Source organism: Eumetopias jubatus, unplaced genomic scaffold, assembly GCF_037043125.1.
Source record: "Eumetopias jubatus isolate StellerSeaLion01/CBP00866 unplaced genomic scaffold, mEumJub1_p1.0 scaffold_13, whole genome shotgun sequence".
NCBI lineage: Eukaryota > Metazoa > Chordata > Mammalia > Carnivora > Otariidae > Eumetopias > Eumetopias jubatus.
This window is the reverse complement of record NW_028274819.1, coordinates 89,510,396-89,533,244: the sequence shown is the minus strand read 5'-3', so window position 1 is coordinate 89,533,244 and position 22,849 is coordinate 89,510,396. Positions and strand designations below refer to the sequence as shown.

The 22,849-nt window shown below is 50.0% G+C and overlaps 1 protein-coding gene across 3 annotated transcripts in view; it reads left to right on the top strand.

The window, feature by feature from the left end:
• Positions 1–22,849, top strand: part of FLI1 (Fli-1 proto-oncogene, ETS transcription factor) — a 112,419-nt gene that overhangs the window by 48,727 nt on the left and 40,843 nt on the right. For 2 of the 3 annotated variants that reach the window (XM_028120843.2, XM_028120842.2), the window contains exons 2-3: positions 12,759–12,970; positions 22,104–22,258. In XM_028120843.2, coding sequence (XP_027976644.1) covers positions 12,759–12,970; positions 22,104–22,258 — 367 coding nt within the window. The remainder of the gene's footprint in view (positions 1–12,758; positions 12,971–22,103; positions 22,259–22,849) is intronic. The other variant, XM_028120844.2, reaches the window with a different exon arrangement.

The window sequence follows — 22,849 nt, the reverse complement described above, 5'->3', positions numbered from 1 at the left end:
AACAGGCCCAGAGAAATGAAGTGCTTTTCTTACGTTAGAATCTGTGACTCCTAGGAAGATGATTAAGTTCAGAGAGTGCTTACTATGTGACAGGCATGAGTTAGAATACAATTATTATCATCGCTGTTTTACCAAAAAAGAAACAATGGCACGGAGAGATTAAAGAACTTGCCTAAAGTCACAGAACTTACGAGTGGTAGATGTGGAACTCAGATCCTGTCATTCTGGCTCTGTAAGCAACATCTCCAAGAATCCAGCAGGGACACAGTGGAGACCCCTTGCCGTCTGTGAACGCACTCAGTCTCAAGTGGGTTCAGTCACTGTGCCCGTTTTCGGGATGAGGGAATGAAGGCACTCAGTCAGTGTTAATGATGTCTAGGGAAAATGGCAAAGAAAATCCATCCTCGAGGGATTTACAATCTGGTGGGAGAGACAGAAGGTGAACCTACGAAAACCTACCATATATGGCAAGAGTGAAAGAAAAAGAAAAGCAATGTGACAAAGCAGTCTAGAATAGAATGCTGACTGGGTGGTAGAGATAGAAAGTACTACCGATTTCAGCAGTGGAAGAGGTGACTGTGGTGGGCTGGAGGGGGCAAGGAAACTTCCTGAAGGTGGTGGCATTTGAGGTGTTCCAAAAGGTTCCCTTCACCCATCTCGGGCTCCACCTCCTCCAGGAGGCTGCCCCTGAGCCCCCCACTCACTGCCCTGTCTTCCCACCCCCAACACGAGTATTGATGTTTGCATCAGTCTTCTGCCCAAACTTGAACTCCTTAAGGGGAAGTGTGTGATTTTAGAGTCTCATTTATCTTTGTGACCCCTGTTGCCTAGCCGAATGCCTGACCCCTAGTTAGGTCCTCCATAAAAGTTTGGTGAGTAAATGAGATCTGATGAGACAGAGGGGATGTGGAAGGCAGGGCTGTGCAGGGACAGCTGGTTTGAGCAAAGGGAAAAGGAAGCTGGTTTTCACATAGGTATTTGCAGATGCCCAGAGAGCAGTCAAGAAATATATATCAAATAGGAGTCTAAAGGTTTGGAGTGCGGGGTCTTATATAACAAGAGGAGAATCAATTTAAAACAGAACATTGAAATGCAAGAGAAGGAGCAAGAGAAAGAGAAGGAATGGGAGCTGGACGCAGGAAGAGTGAAGAAGACAGAAGGGAAACGTGAGCAGAGGGCACCCGAGGAATGGAACAGTAGAATAACGTAAAGCACGGGAGCTGGGCAGAGATGGGGGTCAGGCCTCAGACGGCCCAGAGACGGACCTCCTTAGGCACCACCTCCTTCCATGACCTCCATCCTCAGGGACTGGCCGCACATCGCTGCCAACAATATGGTAACCAGATGCCATGGGACCACAACACAACGAAGCACCTTGGCTAGGATGGGTCATCCAGATGTGAAAGTTGGAAATACTGCTCACTCAGGTCTAGATGGGCATGAGGTCACCAGACGTGGCTCTTTGGGCGTGAGTCATGGAAAGGAGACAGCCATTAAGAACTGTGAAATGGATTCAGGGGACCATCTTTGCTCAGGGCCCTGTGAGGAGATGAAAGAAAATGGAGTCTCTCTTGCTACGCCTTGCTGCCCATCACGGTGAAGTGGCATTGGCCCTGGCTGGTACCAGCCATGGCTTGCGGACATTTCCCAACTTGGGCGCATGAGACCGGACACCCTGCTTCCTGAGGCTGGTTTTGCTTTCATCCCCCTGCCAGGGTGCTCCTGGGGTATAGCTGGAGGGAATAGAGCAAAGGGCCCCCTGCCGTGTGCATGTTTCCTCGTGGGCTTCCTGTGATTATGAGGGCCCCAGTTGCCACAGAAACTGTCACACAAGGAAATTATCAGATAAGATCACAGCTTCTAGGAATAGGACCTCAAGTGGCTGTTGAGAAGGAGCGGTCAGTGGCTTTGTGTTTAAACTGGACACTGGGTGTGGCTGTTTAAAAAGAAACTAGACAAGCCTGGGGTGCAAGGCTTAATCGAAATAGCCCACGGCCAAGAGTCAGAACGAGAAATCCAACTGGTGGTAAAAGGTGCTGGCCGCGGGGGGGCGGGGGGCGGGGGGACTCCATGTTTCTTATCAGCTCTGGGGCTTTGATCCATTAGAAGAGGTCACTGTGCCCCTACTGGGCGCTGGGAATTGAGCAAGCAACTGGGAGTGAAAAGAAAAAATAAGATGGATGGGGTGCTGCCAGCAGCCAAACTGGTTTTTGAGAAAAAGGATGGGAAAGTTCCCATGACCCCAGGAGTCAAAGAAACACCCAAGGGCACCCGCCACCTACACTTCCTCCTCTCCGCAGCACTGACAAACTTTGCAGAAAGTGCCATTCCACCCCTGCTGGACAACTGTCTGCCCCTGGGGAGAGCCCATCCTTTCAGAGCTGAACTGCCTCACTGCCCCCTTCCCTTTGTCACTCAGAGTCCCCTCTCATCACCACAGACCAGATTGAGATCCTCCTGGTCCAGGTACCAAGCCAGACCCATGAAGACAAGCCTCCAAAGGACAATTCATAGCACTCCCACTCTCAAGCAACAGGACCAGTCGAGAACATTTTCCCAGCTCCCAGGCTATTCGATCAGCCCCGTGTGGGGTGACATGCGGGCTCTGTGGGGAAACACTGCAGCCAGTCCCCTCGCAGGACACTTCTTCCAAGCTTTAAGCTCTCTGTGGTAGGGGCAGCGTGGCCGTTCATCATCATCAGAGAGCATTCCACATTTGGCACAAGATAGTTAAAATTTTCCAGGAACCAAGAGCGTAGCTAGTTTGCCCAAATTCACACAGCCAGTAAAGCTCTGCATTGACCCAGCCTGTAACCAGTGCCTTTTATTGGAACACATTTTTAAAATAGCACCCTACAGAGCGAGGAGAGAGACGAAGTGGTTTGTTTCTTCTGCCCTTCGCCTTTTGACCCCTTCCAAGGCAATCATGCTCAAGGATCCTCTTTGGGGGGAGAGAGACTGCTCCCAGACCAGGCTGGATCTTCACTTGTCCTCACTCGCCACCACCTCTGTCATCAGAAAACCCCCCTCCAGATCCGGGAAAACATGCAGATATGTCACCACCCCTATGCCGCGGGTACCAGGGTGCCAAACCCTTGTTTTAGAGCGGGGTCCTGGAGGACCTGATGTGCCAATCATTGACCCGTTAGGTGTCCCCGGGCAGAGAGGGGAAAGGAGTCACTGGTGTGGAAGTATTCCAGTATGTTTGATGACTGGAATAGCCAGCCCTGTGAAATCAGGCAGAATGCAGTCCCAATACAAGTGATGAGCAGTGAAATACATACGTAAGGAATGACTTCTGCTGGTGTATCTGGGTGGCCTTCCAGGACTTCTGTCTTCCCTGTCTGCTTCTCCCCATGGCGTCTGGGGTCCTGCTTTGCTGGTTGACAGCTCATTCGTTCATTGCCCTATTGCACCAGCAAGGCCTTAATTTCCCCCTTTTGGCCCATCTGAACACACAGGAGAACATGGGCTCCATTTCACAGAGGAGAACGTCCAAGCTTCCTAACCTTAGTGAACCTCAGCTTCCCAACCACCCCATTTGGTCCTATCCCTCCAATACCGTAGGCTCCACCTCAGGCCCCAGGTCAGCCCCTGTTATGGGAGAGGAGCTCGACCCCCTGGATGGTCAAAGGTAACAAACATACACAACAGATCTTTGCTGACCCTTTGGCTACCCCCACTGTCATTGAGAAAAAGGGGGTTGAAGAGCAGTCAGACCCATTGTAAAGAAACAGAAAGTAAAGCATACTATAACATGTTCCCGTCTTGGAGTTCATACTAACCTTCTCTCCCCTTCCTGTCAGTTTCCATATTCAGCATTTTTTTTCTTTTCAGCAGTAAAATCATTCTCTGTGGGAGGAGAATTTAACTTTGATGTTTAGAGATGCCCTTTAAATGTGGTTATGGTCAAAATAGTGACTGTGAAAACTCAAAGTCAACAGGCAAAGGTAGATACCACGGGAGAGCTGGAGAAGTATCTAATGGGGACCGTGATTAACACAGGCCACAGCTCTGGATTCTGTTACAAGGCATGCCTTTATAGAACACAGAGATCCTCTTCTCTGAACTCATTTAGGCTCATTCCCTTAATTTATTAAACTCCATTAAATAAAGTACTTTCATCTGCAAAGGATTCTAATTCCATTTTCTGGGAACTTGGCTGGCTGCCTTTCCCTGGGTCACCCACTACAGAAGCCCCCTCCCCAGTAAGTGAAGATTTAAGTGGGGTTGGGGGGAAGGAGATGGAGAGAGGGGGAGGGAGGGGACAGAGTTCCATAAAATACCTTAGAAATCAGCGAAGCACTCTGAGTTTCCGTGGCAGCTTTGGCTCTGTGGCCCAACCTAGGATTATAGTCAGCGGGCTGGAAGGAGTTTGGGGGAAGAGTGTACGTTTTGCACTCAGGCTACAAGTTGGGCCATTCACTAGCTGAGGCAATATGAACCTCTTTAAGCCTCAGTTTCCTTTTTAATAATATGAGGATCCTAACAAACCTCTTAAAAGGCTAAATGAGGTAACGATTGTAAAAGTCCCTCGTGAGCTTCAGAGTATCAGATAGTACTCGTTCTATTTATCCTTTCTAATTAAAAAAAAAAAAAATGTAGCCCTGGTTCACTTCTCATTTGTGTTTTCTTGTTGTGTAGGGTTACTTCCACTAGGTGGTTATCAGAGGAGTTAGGCTTGAAGGCTGAGACTGACTCTCCCTCGCTGTGTGAACCCAGAGAGCTTGTGTTTGTGCCTCAGTTTCCCCATCTAGTGAGTCCTGGTGCTGATTCCTACAGCCAGTGCCAGTAACCATAGTGAAAAGGATATGCAGATGATCATGCTCTGCATCCTCTGAATCTGGGTTCTCTTGTTGCTGATTAAAGTGATAGGAAATGTTCCAGTTACTATGACTATGTAAGAAATTATACCAAAACTTAGCGGCATACAACAACTATGATGCTCGTGGGCATAACCTTCATCTGCAGGCTCATCACCCCCAAGTCTGGAGGTCTATGCTGGCTGGTGGCTGGTGGGCCGGTGGCCCTGGGTCCCTTTCCATGTGGGCCTCTCCATGCACATAGTTTCTCTGCTTGGGCCAGTTTGGGCTTCCTTACAGCATGGTGGCTGGTTTCCAAGGACTGGAGCCCCAAGAGAGACCAAGAAGCAGATGGAAGTCATAATGCCCTTTATCACCTCACCTTGGAAGTCCTGCACGTCACTTCTGCCACCTTCCGTTTGTTGAGGCAGTCATAAAATCCCGTCTGGGTTCAAGGGGAAGGGAAAGAGAGCCTGTATGCTGATGGGCAGTGGCAAAGATTGGAAATATCATCATGGCCCTTTTGGGAAAGGACAACTGGGCAGATATGAGTCCAGGCAGCTCCGGGACCTAACGCGTGCCGAGGGGCTGAGGCTTAATATTTGGTGACTGACTGATGTTTTCCATCTTCTTCCTTATCCAATTTGTCATATAGTTTGTCTTCTTTTCTCTTTGTCCACCTGCCTTCTGTGGGGCCAAAATAATGGGGAAGAAGTGGGCACGTGGCCGGCAATTAGGGAAGAGAGAGAAGCAAAATGCTTGAACTAACTAACAGCTTTAGATGTGACTATGATGTGGACCCCTGCCCTCCCACCCCGAGCTGGATGCTCCCACTGCTCCCATTGCTGATGTCCAAAAGCAGAGAAGACAGAGCATTTTGCTTCTTAGAATCTTGTCTGAATTTTGTATGCTCTCTGGCTGGCAAGAAAAGGGACTTCATGTCATTATGCGAAGAATGTAATAAAAAACCAAAGCTGGTATGCTCCCTGCAGTGACCCAGAGATGAGCTTTCCAGAGGCCTGGTCTGGGAGTCAAGTGGCCTGCTGAGCAGGGCAGCAAGCAGCGGGGAACTTGGTGGGGTTGCTTTTGACAGCCCTTTCACCCACCTCCAGAAAGCTCACGGCCCACAGAGACCTGTTCTTGAAGAGTTCAGGGCAAGAGAGAGGGAAAGGAAGGGGGAGGGAACAATATAGAATTCGTGCTTCTCGGGGCCCCATGTCTTGGTTCATTCCCTATGCGAGCGTAAAAACTCAACCTAACTGTAAGGATGAGCAAAGAAAAGGGTCTCCCCTCCATGGTGGCGCCTGTGACTTTCCTCCTCTGACTCTGTTTGGTTCATAAGTGTGGATTATATGTGTATTCTTCTACGGACAGGACCATGGCAAGAAATTTCTTTCGTGTGTTCCTGGATAGAAGGGGGAGATGGTCCAGGCACCGTCTTAAACATTTTTTTTTTTTTTTTGCTACTCTGGGGGCTTTTCCATCTCTGTTTCAGCAAAGCTTTTTCAGAGATGTAAATGTTTGCTCATCATCAATATCAGCCAGGCCGTCATGTGACACTGCTCTGACCACATGCCCCTATCACTCAACTGACGTGCACACAGAGAACATTTGCCTTAATCTAAGGAAAACAAATTTGGGAAGACACGTCTGCTAGTATTTTTAAAAAAGGAAGAAAGAAAGAAAGAAATATATATATATATATGTATATATACATATATATATACATATATATATGACAAATTCCAAAATGAAGAAAGGTTTTTTTATTAGTGAATTCACAGACATACACATGGCATTTTTCTGATGGTTATTGCACGTACGATGTATAAATGGCAATATGAGTAAATGCTGGCCACCTCTATTTTGATTAGCTCAGCAATAAATGGCTCTTCCTCTCCCTTGCATGGCTATTTAACAGAATGCTATCTGTGCCATCTAGAAGCCTCAACTCAGAAGCCAGAAAGAGAGGTTTCAGGCTGCAATGGAACAAGATCCATGGTTCGAAAAAGAAGAGTGGAAACATTAGCAAAGCAGACTCTGTTCTCAGAAACCCATGGAATTTGCATTTCAGAATCTAACTATTATCTCCAAACTTGCTAATTTTGAACCTTAAGCAACTTCCGTTGAAGTAACCCACACAGGAGAGAAGGAGATATATCTTTGGTTTTATCTGCATCCCCCTCCCCCGCACCCCCGCTCCATCTCACAACTCCAATACAAAGGTCCCAGTGCCATCTCTCAGCATTGGGGGTGCTTTTAAATTTGAGTATTTACTATACTCTAAGAACTTTAGACACTTGATTTGGGACATTCACTTATATTATCTCATTTTACCTTTATTCAAAATCTACCAGATGAGGTACTGTTATTATCCGCGTTCTATGGATAAGGACAGGAAGTTCAGAGAGTGTACATGAATCACAATCGGTGATGGGCTAATGAGCAATTGATGGAGCTCAGATTGGAATTAGTATTTCTCCAACTCCAAAGACTGGGCTCTAAGTTACAATGAACTCAAGAGTTGTCCTCAAAGCGTGCACAGTCTCCCTGGGACGTGACCAGGCAGCAGACTTGAAATTGAATCCCAGATCACACTCACTTGCTGTGTGACCTGAGTGAGTTCTTTCACTTCCCTGAATAGCCATTTTCCTATCTGAAAAAAATGGAGGTAATAATATATCATGCATCCCTCATAGAATTGCCAAAAGGATTAAATTGGACTACTCATATAAACAGTGTCTCGCATTTACTAAATGCTATGATAATTATCTGCTATGACCTCTTTTCAATAATGAGACCACGGGATATATTATAAGTGATGTGTTAAAGGCACCTGAACCAAATTGGGTAAGGAGTGCCCCATACCAAGATAAGTGCCCCGTTGGCCATATACCTCTGCTGGTTGCCTGGACCAGCAGGGGATCATGGGAAGGAAGGTTGACACAGTTTGGTCAGCATTTCTATGGGCAAATAGGGCCAACCACTTAGCTCAGAACTCCAGCTGCCACTCCAAGTAGCTGACCTTGCCTGAGCTTTCTGGCAGATGGGTCAAGTGGGGTACAGATGTGCTTGGAGTCAAGGGACCATGTGCCTCCCTCTGGGCCTAGGAACTCATTGGTTGAGGGACCAGAGCATCCTGAATTATAGGCCTTGCCTCCCAGCAATCAGCAGAGCAAAGGAAAGATGCTTCTTAGAACCCAATTACTAAGCCAATCCAGGGCTTGCTTTCTTAGTGATGATTCTGAGGCCAAAGGATTAACCTTAGAACTGAGGGCCACATGGGGTTGGGGAGCCAATACCTTCTGTCTTTTTCACTTTGAAGTCAATTTTTATGTCGCATGTTCTAAAGCAACCTGGATTTTAAGTCTTTAAAAGAATAACTTGTCTTCTCTGTCATGTCCAAAGTCAGTAGAAAAAGTGAAGTCGTTACAAACTGAAGGAACTTAGTCACTCTGAGAATGGTTGGTGAATTTCATGCTGAAGGTCTTTCTAAATTCAGTCTCTCATCCCAAAATTAACTTCTTATCAACAAGTCGTCAGCGAAAAGTTCTTGAAAACCAACAAGTCCTTCCTGTAAAGAGTTTTCAGTACAAGTAAGATTTTCATGTTTAAACTTTTAGAAGTTTTAAGAGTTTAAGTAAAAGCAAACAGCTTTATAAGACATAAAATAGTAAGAGCTGCACATGTGTAAAAGCTATAAGTATGTGATCAAAACGTCGACCAGCTCAATAGCTTCTCACATGATAAAAGCAGTACCTTGGTGCCTACACCCATATCTGTTACCCACCCTTCCAGTGGCCCCCATGAGTCCCCAGCAGTAACATGATGCTCTCACACAAGTCTGTCAGCCACAGATACTCAGCGCTGTGTTCCCCGTTTGCCTTTTCCTCTAGGCCTGCCCCCCCTCACTGTGCCCACTGCCACCAAAGCTATTTAGAGAAGGCTCCCCATCTTCAAGACAGAAGCATACTTGCCTGGGGTGTGGTCTTGGGATGCTCCTATAGCTCTCAGCCTTGAATGGCAAGAGGGGTGTTATTTCCTTTCAGAGATGGTGAGAATGTTCTCCTCCCCAACTTTAAGTTTTCACCAGGGTCTTCAATCAGCTTGTTTGGCTGCCCAGATCTATTATTCCCACCTAGGGGCTCTCATCTCTGGCATCCTGCTCTTATTAAGTTTCTTAATTCAGTCCAGCAAGCTAAACACAGAGTCATTCCCCTTCATCTTCTCTCTCTTCCCAGCCTCCCTCAACCACAAATTCTTTTCTCCATATTGTTATAAGAAAAAAAAATAAAGCCCTTTTCTATCAATGACTGGAAATAGAAAAGAGAGAAAATGTGTGTGTGTGTGTATGTGTGTGTGTGTGTGTGTGTGTGCGTGCACACACCTACCTGAGCAGTATTCTCACTGGGCTTTTTTTTTTAAGATTTTATTTATTTATTTGAGAGAGAGAGTGAGCATGAGCAAGGGGGAGGGAGGAAGAGGGAGAAGCAGACTGCCCGCTGAATAGGGTGTCCAATTCGGGGCTTGATCCCAGGACCCCGGGATCGTGACCTGAGCAAAGGCAGATGCTTAACCAACTGAGCCACCCAGCCGCCCCTTCTCACTGGGCTTTTAAAAGCTCAAATGAGTCAGAAGGAATTATCAGGGAGGGTTTCATGGGGTGACAAAGATCTCATTTACCTTAGAAAATGGGAAGCATCAGACGTGCGTGCAGGTGGAAAGGACAAAGAAAGGGTGCCCACAACACAGGGGCTGACAAAGCGTACGTGAGCAGGGCCCGCTGAGGGGAACAGTGGAGACAGTTAGCTTCGGGCAGGAATTGTGGCAGTTGGGGGGTCGTGACACCTAAGCGGGGCTGCTGGGGTAAAACTGAGTTGTGGGAACACAAGCAGATGAGAGTAGATTGCTGCAGCCGACATCGAGAGAGCTCTCGAGGCAGTTGAGCCAGAGTTATGGCAGGATGTATTTACAACTTTCAAGGGAGCTCCACCCGACCAGGGGATGTGCATGGTGGGCTGCATGAGGGCAGAGTGTGCAAGCGTGTCGTCAGAGAGGAAAGAGTCTGACAGAGAAAGGCAAGGAAGCACCCGTGCCTGGACTGCTGGACGAAGACTAGTTGGCAGGAGGAACCAGTGACGTGCCGGAGGAAATCAGGGATCTCTCCTCCTTGATGTTGCCACTTGGCTAAAGTTTCCTTTGATTGTGAACTACATTCCAAAATGAGTTCAAACAGGTTTTGTGCCCTTTACATCCCTACCCTTTGTCCTGTAAGCTCTTCATTCTCATTTCCCTAAGCAGCCTCTCCGTGGTCTGCCACCAGCACCCCTGCTTTGTCTCATCTGTTTTCTGTTGCTGTGAACCTTGGTTTTGCCACCTGTTTGGTCCCCTTGGACTTGAAACCCTGCCTTCTCTTGTTTCCTGGCCCACTCTCTTTGGGGATAATGAGGGGAGGGATCTTTCCTGCTTCCCCGGAGCATCATTATCCCCAGTCCTGCCTCTTTCCTTCCATTATTCCACCATCTTTTCTCCTAACCTAGAGGAAGGGAGATAAGAAATTCTTTAATTGGAAACTCCAAGATTTGTGCATGATTGACCAAGCATAAAGGCCCTCTCCATAGTAGAAGACGATACCCGATTCCTTACACGTACATCGTCTCTTTTTGTAGCCGAACTGGCAAGTGTTCCCCTTTATCACCAAAAGTGCACTTATAGGTCCTAGGGGGTAATGCATCTCTGCTCCTAGTGTAGAACCCCCAGAATTTCAGGGACTCAAGCTCAACTCTCTGGACGGTTACAATGTCACGTTTTTCAACTTGGAATTGTAACACCGAGGGCCTGGATGGCAACTCAAAACTGATTTGGGATATGGAGCCAGGTCTGCTCCCTAACTGACATGGAGAATGGGTCTAATAACCAAAAGACAGTGGTTCCAGGAAGCCCAGCTTTCCTCTGAGCATAAACAAGGGCACTAGGTGGAAAATGAAGAAGGATCCCAGCATATTTTAGGTCGGGATCAAGGGATACCCACTTGGTTGGGGCATGTGAGCCTTTCAATATTGTGCAGGCAGCTCAGCTTGGAAATTGCCATCTCTGGCCATATCTATACGATCCAAAGCCTTCTGGGGCAGGAGCAGACTTCCTGGAGTAGGTTCCAGTAATTCTTCCCTGATCTCAGCCGGAAGCAGCCACAGAAGAACCTTTTTCTTTGAAATCTGGCTGTCCTCCTGCCAGGGTTGCGAATGGGCCTGGGAGAAACAGCAATGGTTAGCTGGTGGAGCAAATTGTAATTTTACAGATATTGGGAGGGCTTAAGTAAAGGTGGTGTATTCAGGCCACCATAACAAAGTACCACAGACTGGGTGGCTTAAGCAACAGAAATTTATTTACTCACAGTTCTGGAGGCTGGAAGTCCAAGGTCAGGGTGCTGGTGGGCTCTGAGGGCTCTTCTCCTTGGCTGCAGATGGCTTGCTGCCTCTCCCATCTTATGTGTCCAGATATCCTCTTCTTATAAGGACACCAGTCAGATTGGATCAGGGCCCACCCGAGGAGCCTCACATCAACTGAATCACCTCTTTAAAGGCCCTTTCTCCAAATACATCAGATTCTGAGGAATTGGAATTAGGGCTTTAACGTGTGAATTTAAGGGAACAATTCAGCCCCTAACAAGTAGCCTAAGAGAACCTGTCCTCGAGCACTAGGAATCATCATAGCTGACATTTATCAGGCGGCACTAGGTGCCAGAGACTGTTCTAAGCATTTCCATACAGTATTCCATCTCATCTTCACAATGATAGATTGTATAATTATAGATTACATAGATTATAAATTGATTCTGGGTTATAGATTGCTCCCTTCTTTTCTGAAAAGCAGACAACTTACTTTGGTGTGATTATGTGATATAGGGAACATCATACCCCAGTCTGTGATCCGGGGCCTCTGTGATTTGATGGGGGTTAGAATAGTGGGAGCATCTTATTATGGTGCTTTGGCGGGGAGGAGATCTCTGCCAGGTGCAAGGCTTCCTTTCTTCCATCCAGATCTCTCCACAAGCCAGACTTGCACCAGGGGATGGGACAGTATGAGTGGGCAGACTGAGGGTCTTATGTAGGGACTCCCCCATCCACAGAGCTGACATTCTGCCCTTGTTTCTAGGCAAGCTGAATCATCAGAATTTAGACAGGAAGCTCTCATCTTCAGGAGTCAGGCAAGAGAGCATGACAGAGCAAGGTCCCCAGGAGGCAGGCAGCCTCCCAACTGAGTCACGGCCATGTAAGATGCACCAGCACATCCTGGAGAACCCGTATGAAAACTGCTGGGCATTTCTGCAAGCTAGACACCTGTACCAAGATTTTTCTCATTTAGCCCACCTATCAGCTCTGAAAAAGCTATTCTTATTCCTGTTTACAGATAAGGAAACTGAAATTAGAGGCAACCACAGCTCTGGGCCCCACCCTTCCCTTGTGTGACCCTGAGCTGGATGTTTAACCTCTCTGGGTGGGTCTCACTGGCCTCACGTATAAAATAAATGCTCATTTTCATATCCCCTTCCAGCGTGACAGCTCCGCCCGGCTAGTCAGGGGCGTTTCTGCTGAGGCCTGAAAGAGCCCAGCGCTCAAGCTCCATCAGAACGCTGCACATGCGCCCTGGGTAACCACTCCTCATGGTCTCCTGTTCCCCATGCTCTGCTCTACAGACCCAATAGGGAACATGCTCCGTCAGCTTCCCCATCCCCACCCCACTGTCCCAAATCCCTCCTCACCCAGGGTAACCTGCAAAAAACCCATTGAGTTTGCATAAGGGTAAACTTGCCTCCCAGAGTGTGAGTCGATCAACAATCTGGACCGCCCCCTGGGGTAGCCCTGGGCCACCCTGCCAGCTCAGAAGGAGAGTAGGTGAAGAGTGACACGGGATGAACTGACACTGGGCTTTCGGTCTCCTTCTCTGACCCTCCAGGAGGCTCTGTCAGTGGTGAGCGACGACCAGTCCCTCTTCGACTCTGCCTACGGAGCGGCGGCCCATCTCCCCAAGGCCGACATGACCGCCTCAGGGAGCCCTGACTATGGCCAGCCCCACAAAATCAACCCCCTCCCACCGCAGCAAGAGTGGATTAATCAGCCGGTGAGGGTCAATGTCAAGCGGGAGTATGACCACATGAATGGATCCAGGTAAGCCCGCCAGGCCTGCACTGCTCTAGGGGTAGGCACAGCCGGCTGCCAGGTGCAGGGCTGGTGGAGGCTTGAGGCACGCTCCCCAGGGGTCTGAGTTGAGCAGATCTGACCTAAGCAGCTTCTGGCGCTTAGGGTGCCTGCAGCAGGTGGGGCTCTGGTGCTGGGCCGGGGAGCCCGAGTCAGTCACTAGAGAGCTGAGACAAAAGAGGGCGAGACAACGGAGGGCTGTGGGTGGAGCAGGGCGAGGAAGCCCACCTAGCCCTCTGAGCCTTGGTACAGCCCTCAAAGGCCAGGTCAGAGTCAGGCTCATGACCCAGTGCAGACACTCTCTTGTGTCAGGCCCAGGTAGAGTCCCTCTTGAGGATAACTCAGTGAGAACATACTGTCCCTTGTCCTGTCGAAGATATTTGACCTCTCTGGGTGGGTCTCAGAGATGACCAAAACATTCTTGCAGTAAAAGTCCAGAAGTGATGATAAAGGTGAGTGCATCCGGCGCTCACTGTGCCAGGGAGGACACATCACACTTGGGAGGTGTATTAGATAGAACTTGGTGGTGCCCAGGGCGGGAAGACTTCCCTTGTGGAAATGCAGGGAGGAGAGCCTGGGGAGAGAAGATTCAAAGGAGCAAGGAAGGGCACACCTAGGGGACGGGTAGCCCAAGTTTCATTCCCGGCTCTGCCCTTGGACGAGCTACCTAGCTGTCTGAGCACCAGCTTCCTCCTTTCGGAACTGGGACAGCAGAATGTGCTTCTTCATAGGCTTGTGTAGATGGTTAACTGTGATGCTGTGGAGGAAGGACCCAGGACAGTGCCTAGGACTCAGAAGGTGCTCGATAGTGATAACAATCATCCTGAGCAAAGGTTTAAAAGAGAGAAAACATTAGTCTCATTCATGAACTATCAGGCTAGCCAATGGGCCTTACGGCACAAGGAGAAAAAAATGAAAATTAAGGGAGGGCCCTGAATGGCACACTAAGAAAATGCAGAATTTATTACATATGCGGATACCGACTTTGTAGACTTGACATGTAACATCTTCAGAGCTTGATTTCCAGAGCTGACAATCACTGTATACAGAGCGTGGGGAAGGAAGGGAGCATCAGAAAGATAAGAAGTTAGTGAAATATCCCGGTAAGAAATGATCCCGTTCTGAATTCGAGCGATGGTAATGATTGGGGAAATCAAAAGGGGTAGCTACAGGAAGGGCAAATCAAAGGGATAATGAGCGGGGCTGAGGTGGACACATATTGAAGCCTATTTTGGGAGACAGAGGGTATATGAGAGGAAAGAATTAAAAAATGGCTGGAGTTTCCCTGTTTTTAGCAAGGACGGTGCCGTTAGGCATGGGAGGTAGGAAAGGAAATGCTTTGAGAAGAGATGTCAATGTTCCCTCTGAGATTCCTGTGAGCTATCAGTAGAACATCCAGATAAAAATGTCTGCTAGGCGTTGGAAACTAAGGCTGAGGTAATATTTGGGGGCTGGAACACAGGTTTGGGCATCATCTCTAAAGAATTGTCACTAAGAGGGGATGAGGTCACTCAGGAAACAAGGCTAGAGAAGGAGAGAGAAGGGGGCGAGCGTGCAGCTGGGAAGGAGACCTCCCCCAGACAACCGCCGGTCTCAGACCTGCCTGTGGGAACACCCAGCCCTACACTTTTCAGTCCCACTAACCAGAACCAGCCACTGGGATCCCAACCCCCATCCCAGAGTCTAGCATTTTAGGAAGGCTCAGAGGTTCTAAACCAGGAGCCCCTCACAAGAGCATCTCTCCACATAGATAATAAAGATAATGAGCTCCTCACTGTGTCAGGGGTGGGTATAGTTTGTTAAATACTTTTTCCATATTATCTTATCATTTGCTCCCCACCATGAGGCTAGGAGATAAATGTTGCAATTACATTTTGACATTTAAAGGCAGATTGGGCTTTGGGGAGGTGGGGGGGGGGGGTTGATGCCTTGTTCAAGGATTTAGAGGAGGCAAAACTGGCACCAGAGCCAGGCCTTCTGATTCCTGGCCTGTGAGGCTCCTTCTGCCCCCTCCCTCTCTGCCTGTACATTGTGCTCTTGGGGTTCATGGTCCAGTTTCTGACAACCCGCAACCTGGCAGTACCTCCCAAACTGGCCCAACCACTGGATGGACCTTCCTGATGCTTATTGAAAATCCAGATTCCACGCTTGGAACGTCTTTGGTCTGTTGTAGTCTGAATCCCAGCCACTCTTGTAGCCTCACCCCGACCCAGACCAGTAGCATCTGTCCTGCTAGGCCACCCCAGTAGCACCCTGTTTGCCCCACTTCTGCTTGCCTTCCTGAAGTCTGTTCTTCAGACAGTGGCTAGAGTCAACCTTTCAGAATATTTAACTCTCTTGTGACAAAATCCGCAGTCTTCCACATGCCCCGTCCCCCCATCCATATGAAACCCCTTTTATCTCTCCTATCTCACTCTTTCCTTCGGCATCAGCCACACAAGACTCTGGATGCCAAGCACACTCCTGCCTCAGAGTCTCGTGCCTGTGTTCCTTCTTTCTGGAACATTCCTACTCCATCGAGTCCTATGACTCTCTCTCTTACTTGTTTCAGCTCTCTGCCTGAATATCACCTTCTCAGAGGCCTTCCCTGACCACCGGATCTGAAACAGCACCCAGCCCTCTTTACCTTGCTTAGATTCTTCTTAGTTCTTCCTGGCTCTTCTCACAGCCTTCACTAAAATGCGGGCAGGGCCTTGTTCTGTCTACTGAGCGATGCCTGGCGCACAATAGGTGCTCAGTAAGTAGTTGTGAAATTAACAAGTGAAGGGATGCATGGCTAAGCAGACTCAAAGGTGAAGCTGCTTATTCAAAACCATATAGGTCATCAGTGTATAAGCCAGGACAGCCAAGGTCTGTGGACATTGCCTCAGCTAGAGCCTGCGTTTGTGCTCAGGGGAGGCTGCGTTTATGAGCTGACTACTGTCTCCCCTGCAACATACTAATCCTGGGCAAAGAGGGTCCCCCAAGGAAATCAGTCAGAACCCACTTGCCAGCCATCCCTGGCTGCCATCACACCAGAGGCCAGCTGGAGGAGAGCTGTGTGATCACCCCCAAAGAGCAGACGTGGTATTTATGGTCCAGTTTCTGACAACCCCCAACCTGGCAGTGGCTCTGGTGGCACAGAGCAGCCCCTGCTTTTGATTGGCCAGTCCTGCCCCAGACCATCCGCAGGTGACAGAGTAGGCGCAGAAGGACCGATGTAGTCTCACCCTGGGGAAACAAAAAAGATCCAGTGGACTCTCAGAGCCATTGCCAGCACCCCATAAATACTCTCCAAGAGCTCACATGGAAGCTGGCCTGGTGGGCAGCAGGGAACAAGGGTTTTCAGAAAAATGTCTTTGCTGAGGGTGGAACTATGTCAGATTCTACTATTTGATCACACAAAAAGAAAGGACACAATGAAAAAGATGCCAGGCAATTTAAATCTCTCATCATCGACACAGTGTTTCCCTAATCCCCTGAGTATTATTCAAATGACCCCTTTAATACCAAGAATTCCTAACTTCAGATGAGAAAACCAAAGCAGCGTATCTATCCCATTTGGGGTCTTTCAGCTCATGGACTAGATTTGTGGCATCCAATGCAGGAGCCGCCAGACACACACATTACATTTGAGCACTTGAAATCCAAAACCGACATGTGCTCAAAATGCAAAATGTGCACCAGACTTCCAAGAGTATGGGGGAGAAAAGTAAAGTAGCTCATTAATTATTTTTATATTGATTATGTTGAAATGATCATTTCTTTTGGCTGAATGATAATTTCTTTTGGATCATCTTCTTTGGGCTGTCGTGAGTTAATATCTTAATATATTTTAAAGTTCGTTTCACCTGGTTTTTTCATTTTAAAAATGTGGCTACTAAAAAGTTGAAAATTATATATGTGGCTCACATTGTACCACGGGATAGCGCTGGACCAGAATGCTTTGGACCATCCCCCTTGGGTTTCTGAGTTACTTCATGCTTCCTGGAGACTCCGTAGATATTGTGTCTCTGGAGGAGGTATTCTCTGTGCCTAAAGCTACAATGCCCCTCTTGCTTTTTATCCCACTATTAAGTCATTTGGACCAGGGGCATGGGGTCACGTCGAGAGACTGAGGTCTGGGGAGCTCAGGGAAAGCCTAGCTGGCCCATGTTGTGGGAGGTTAGCTCTTTCTCCATATCTTCCTGTCTTGGTTGAATCTGTTAGGATGAGTTGTTCTTGGAACAGCAAGGCCCGCAGCTTCTGTGATGTATGTAAACTTCAGCAACTTGACCCCGGGCTGTGGTCTGCAAATAACTCTTAGCTGTATCCTGCCTCAACCTTGGGGATCGGGGGGAAAAACATCCCATGAGGGAAAGAGTATTATTTTATGGAGGGGAGGGGAATGCAAAGACCTGCTTGCCTTGTGTTCCTGGCATGCGGGACCTGAGTCGGCGTTAGTCTACCCCGACACCCCCAGCACTGGCCAGTGGGCTCTGGATGCTCCTAGGAGACACATGGAGACTTCACATTCCATCTACAGGAAGATCAACCTCGCACACGCTGTAACTTCTGCCCCTAAGACTGCTGAGCTGCTTTCTCAGGTGCTTCCTTTGGTTCTGAACCTTGCAGTATGCAGCATGTCCCATAAGCTGGGCGGGAAGCTGTCCTCGGGCTTCTGGAGAAGCTATGAGCACCTACTATGTATGGAGGTGAAAACAGCTATGGGGTTAGGGTGAAGGGCTAGATTATGGGTGCCTTTCTTTCCTTTCCTTGAAATTTGCTTCTCACTTATTGAGTATTCCTTTTTAAAAACAACAAGGCACACATCTAGGCATGGCTCCTACAGAAATCCTAAAGACAACACGGATCGCTCAATGGTGCATAGTGTGCACACCGCATAGAAGACACACATGATAGGTCCTAAGGTGACTGTTTGGCTTGGGTGGCCTCTGGGACCTCGCATGAGCTATGTGACTACAGAGAATCCACTGGCCACGAGCCTGGGCTGCACACTTGTGGCTCGGGGTGGTGCCCTCTGAGTTGCTCGGGGCTGAGTGGGAAGGTAGAGAAGACGTCTGTTACAGGCTAAAGGGGTCATCTTCCGGAGGAGTCTTTGAAATCTTCTCTCACCCAAATACCCAAGCATTCTCACCTTGTTTTAAGTTGCTTAACACGTTGCAAGGCACCCTTGGCAAATCACTGGCAGGGTTTTTAAAGCAGCGTTCACTGACCATACAAAGATAGAAGGCGAAGAATAAAGAGCTCCTGTCCCATGGTGAAACTAAAGGAGAAGGTTGCAGGGTCCATGTCACCTTTGCTGGGGCCTCTCCTGCCATGGCTTTTCTGTTGCCGAGATGGAGATGCTCTGAGTCCCACGCTTGGAGCGGGCACGGCCTCCCTGCTCTATTGTGGCCGCCCCAGGCCCTCTTGTCTCCTGTCCCAGGGCTCTCAGCTGCCTGTGGGCCCCAACCTCATGCTAGCTGTAAGTGCAGGTCTCAATACAAATTAGCAGGAGTGCGGGTAAGCTGAATGGCAGAACCTCTTCCCCTCCGTCCGTGCTCCCCCTCGCCCCCCCTCTTGTTTTCATTGGGCCTCTTCACAGGGCCAGCTGCCTCATTAAAGAGCAGCCTTTAGGCTGTGCTTCACCTGTACCCACCCTTAGCATAGCTGTCAAGCCCCAGGGCTGCACGTCAGGCATTTGCTGTCTGCTGGAGGCACAGCGCCCAAGAGCTTGCCAAGAAGGGAGGGCGGCAGGCCGGCGGTAAAGGTACGGCTTTCCTTCCTTTTCTCCCTGCGCAGTCAGGGGAGGGCCAGCCTGGGCAAGTGTGATGGTCCAGGGTGGTGCCAGGCTTCTCTGAGGGCACCCCTGGCGGAGGGGACTGGGAGCGAGGACAGGGCCTTATTCCAGAGGAGGAGCACCCAAGAGTGGGCGTCCGGACGCATCACCTTGCACAGCTGGGGAGTAGGAGCTGTGCTGGGGTGCTGGAGGAAGGAGACAAGAGGAAGCAGAAAGATGAGAACTTCTGTGGGATAGGAAATGAGGAGGTTCCCACTCCCGTACAGCCCCCAGGGCTCACCCCAGCAAGAGAACCCTGGTCCCGACGGTGGTTCTGATGTCCTCCTCCGGGACCCCGCCGATCCCGTGACCTGGGCGCCCACCTCCCCCCGGCAGGTGCCCATCCCACCTTGGTGCTCATGGCTCCTCTTCTTACCCAGTCCCAGACCAGATGGCTTTTACCAAATGTTTCCTCTTTTCAAACTTATTTCTCTCTCTTCCTGGCACCAAGGCCTGACCCCGTCCTGGGGCCCACAGACAGCTGAGAGCCCTGGGACAGGAGACAAGGGGGCCTGGGGCGGCCACAATAGAGCAGGGAGGCCATGCCCGCTCCATGGCATAAAGGGTCGCCCCACTTCGGCAATTTCTGAGGCTCTGACTTTTCACCTCTGCACGGCGAGAGGTCAGTTTTCGGCTCAGCAACCTCCAGAGGCCCAGCCGACACGGGAAATCATTTCCCAAACCTCAACTCCTTGATGTTCCTCACGGCGAGCGCAGGCTGCCGAGCAGCAGCACCCCCTCTCCCGTCACGCCCGGCCCCCGTTGGACGTTGCTCTCCTTTCTGAGAATTTTCTCGCCCCTGCCCACGGCCCTTGCACTCCGGCATCCGCCAGAGGAAGTGTGTGCTCGGGCCACCCCACCCTCCGCCGCGGGGGTTCCAGCCAATGAAAGCGCTGCTCCCTTGGTGGAAAGCCAACTTAATCCTCAGACTCCTGCTGCCCTTGGGCTGTTTCACAATGGAGGAGGATGTTGGGAAAGGCTGCCAGGCTCTGTGTGTGTGTGTGTGTGTGTGTGTGTGTGTGTGTGTGTGTGTGTGTGTGTGTGTGTCGGTTGTGTGTACACGCGCGAGCGCGCGTGCATGTGTCGGGGGTGTGCCCGTGTCTGCGTGGGCGTGCACGCATGGGTGCGTGGGCTCGCGTGCGGTTGGCTGGGAGGAGGGTGGGGGGCACGGCGCGCGGGGGCGCGGGCTCAGCTCGGACGCAGCACCAGGGTCTTGCTGGGCTGGCTTCACGGCCGGCCAAGGCCTTCAACAGCAGAAGCCAGAGGGCCAAACTGGTGAAAAGCCCTGATGTGCTACTGCCTCCCCTCAGACTGCCATGGGGACATTAAACCTTCAACAATCTGGGGCTCTGACGGCTGGTTCTTGGTTCTCTGCCTGGAAAAACAGTAGGCGAATAGTAAAACCTTAAATTCTAACATGTGTAAGTTATACATCTTATTTTCATTTTCAGCCCATGTTCCCCTCTGTAAGACATCAGGAAAAAATTACCGTCTGACTTCTAATATCTCAGTGGACCATTTATCTCCCAGCTATGATAAGTGATCTTCAATATTTTTTTCCTTTCAGATTAAGAAACAAATTCATTTAATTGTCTTTATTGAATGTGCTCTGGCCCCCCTGCCCTGCCTGAGCACCCCCCCCCCCGCACCCTCCCCCACCCCCGCCGGGGCTGTTCTTCCTTTCCTCTGAGATCTGGACTGCCCTCCCTGCCTCTGGAGGTGTGGCCACCAGCCGCGGGATGGGCAAGGCCCTTCTGGCACAACCTGGTTCCTTAAGTCCTCAGGATGGTTGGTCCCTGCCCAGGGCAGAGTAAGGAGAGCAGCGGCCAGGCCTTTGGAAAGCCTGGAGTCTTTCTGCGGCCCAAGGTTGGGCCGCTGTAATCTGAACCTTATCTGAACTCCTTGGTCTGAAAGGCCTGGTTTGGAGCTCTTGAGAGAACTGGCTGTGTCCCAGGTCTGATGCTTCCTGCACTGTGTAACTGCGGCAGCAGCCTCTCCGGGGCCTTCCAGTTGTCCCCAGCTGCAGTGGCTGAACGGAAGCTGGGGCAAGGTGGGATGGCACTTCTCCTGGGCATGATGGGAGGGGGCGGGAACCATGACGCTGGGCTTGGGGGGGCGGTGTGGAGCATTCTGCCAGCTTACCCCCGGGCTCTGGGGGGCCACAAGTGGGGTGTCAGCTTAGATCTCCAGACAGCTGCTCAAGGCTGGGCTGATGCCAGGGAGCAGCCTCCAACTGGGCTATGGACATCAAGGCTGGGTTGGATGATTTTTCCCTTCTGTACTTCCTTATGGTTCTTCTGTGAGCGTGGTGGCCAGAGCTGCAACCTGCCACCAGGGCCACAACCTATCAGGTTGAAGTTCTTGAATTCTATTCCTTCTTCATGCAGCAACCAGCTCGTTTGTGGGCGTGCGTGCATGTGTATGTGTTTTAAAGTAAACTCTCTGCCCAATGTGGGGCTCAAACTCAGGACCCCAAAATCAAGAGTCATATGCTCTACCAGCTGAGCCAGCCAGGCATGCCTGCATGTGTGTTTTGATAGGAAAGCTTAACACCAAAGACCTGAGTCCTGTGTCCACTTTTACTAGCTCGGTGACCCTGGGCCAGTCACCTCACCTCTCAGTTTCCTTAACCATAAAGTGGAGATAGGAACCCTTGCCATGGCTACCTTGGAGGGGTATTGGGAAGTTCAGATAGAACAGTGTACGAGAAATGCATTAAAATCATATACATGCAATAGATAGAGTCCACTCAGAAAACATCGATCACTCATCTGCTCTGGAAGGCTCTACCTAACATCTTGAGGTTTAAAGGAGAAAGGAATGTCAACCTCTCAGAAACTCCCAATCCAGCCAGGGGAAAAGCTCCCACCCTGCTAATGATCCCACGGAGTGACTAGTGCTAGAACCAAGGCAGACAGAGCACCGTGTGGGGTGCAGAGGCCTACCTGGGGGCCACCTGGGGGCCGGGCGGGGGCACATGCAGCTGGAGTGCAGCTTGCCTGGCGACAAGGCTAAAAATGTCAGCCACAGTCAGATTGGGAGGGTTGCAGCACCATCCTAAGAAGTCCAGACTGTAGTCCAAGGCCAGTGAGGATTTGCCAAAAGTTTTTAAGTACCGTAATTATAGGACTGGGCTGGGATTCGAAGAAGACTCTGGTGGCAGCGTGGAGGAGAGAAGTAAGGCGGCGGCGGCGGCGTTACACCACGTGGGGCTGGGACACGGCGCCACGGTTGTCTGCCCACGCTGGGCTGATGGAAGCTGCAGTGATGACTTCCTCTGGGCTTTGTGTTCTCTCACTCCAGGGAGTCTCCGGTGGACTGCAGTGTTAGCAAATGCAGCAAGCTAGTTGGTGGAAACGAGCCCAACGCCATGAACTACAACAGCTACATGGACGAGAAGAACGGCCCCCCTCCTCCGAACATGACCACCAACGAGAGGAGAGTCATCGTCCCCGCAGGTACTTTGGGAACCAGGCTGCCGGCTGGCATCCGTGTCCTCCCTTTTCTGTGCTAGGAGTTGGAGGGCAGGCTTGTCCAGTGGGCATCTAGACCTTTACCTGGTACCCTCTTCCCTATGGAAATGCCTGCTTAGGAAAGCTGCATTTCTCACTTCCTTCCAACTGTCCTTCAAGATAGCATCCCCCAGGTCACCAGCACCCTCAAACAGGTCACAGCACAGACTCTCCCCCGGGGACCTGGTCCCCCAGCATGAGGCCTGCAAAAGGGGCAGAGACAAGGCCGTCTGAATCCAAAAGGAGTCCCAGGACCTCCCGACGGGCCCGCCCTCGCCTTGAAGGAGAAGGGTGGCTCCAGAGGTCTGTCGTGTCCATCAGGCATGTACTTCCTGGCATCCTGGCATACACCCTGGCGTCCCACCTTTCCAAAATTACAACCAGTTCTTTCAGTTTCAAAATAGAAATAACTATATTTAACAAATGAAGCGCCTTAACGTGTGCAGCGAGTTAGGTCATTATGTAAAAATAGCCTATTTTTCCTAGGTATTGGTGCTGTTGGTTACAGAAAATAAAATCATTGTTCAAGCCTTCAGT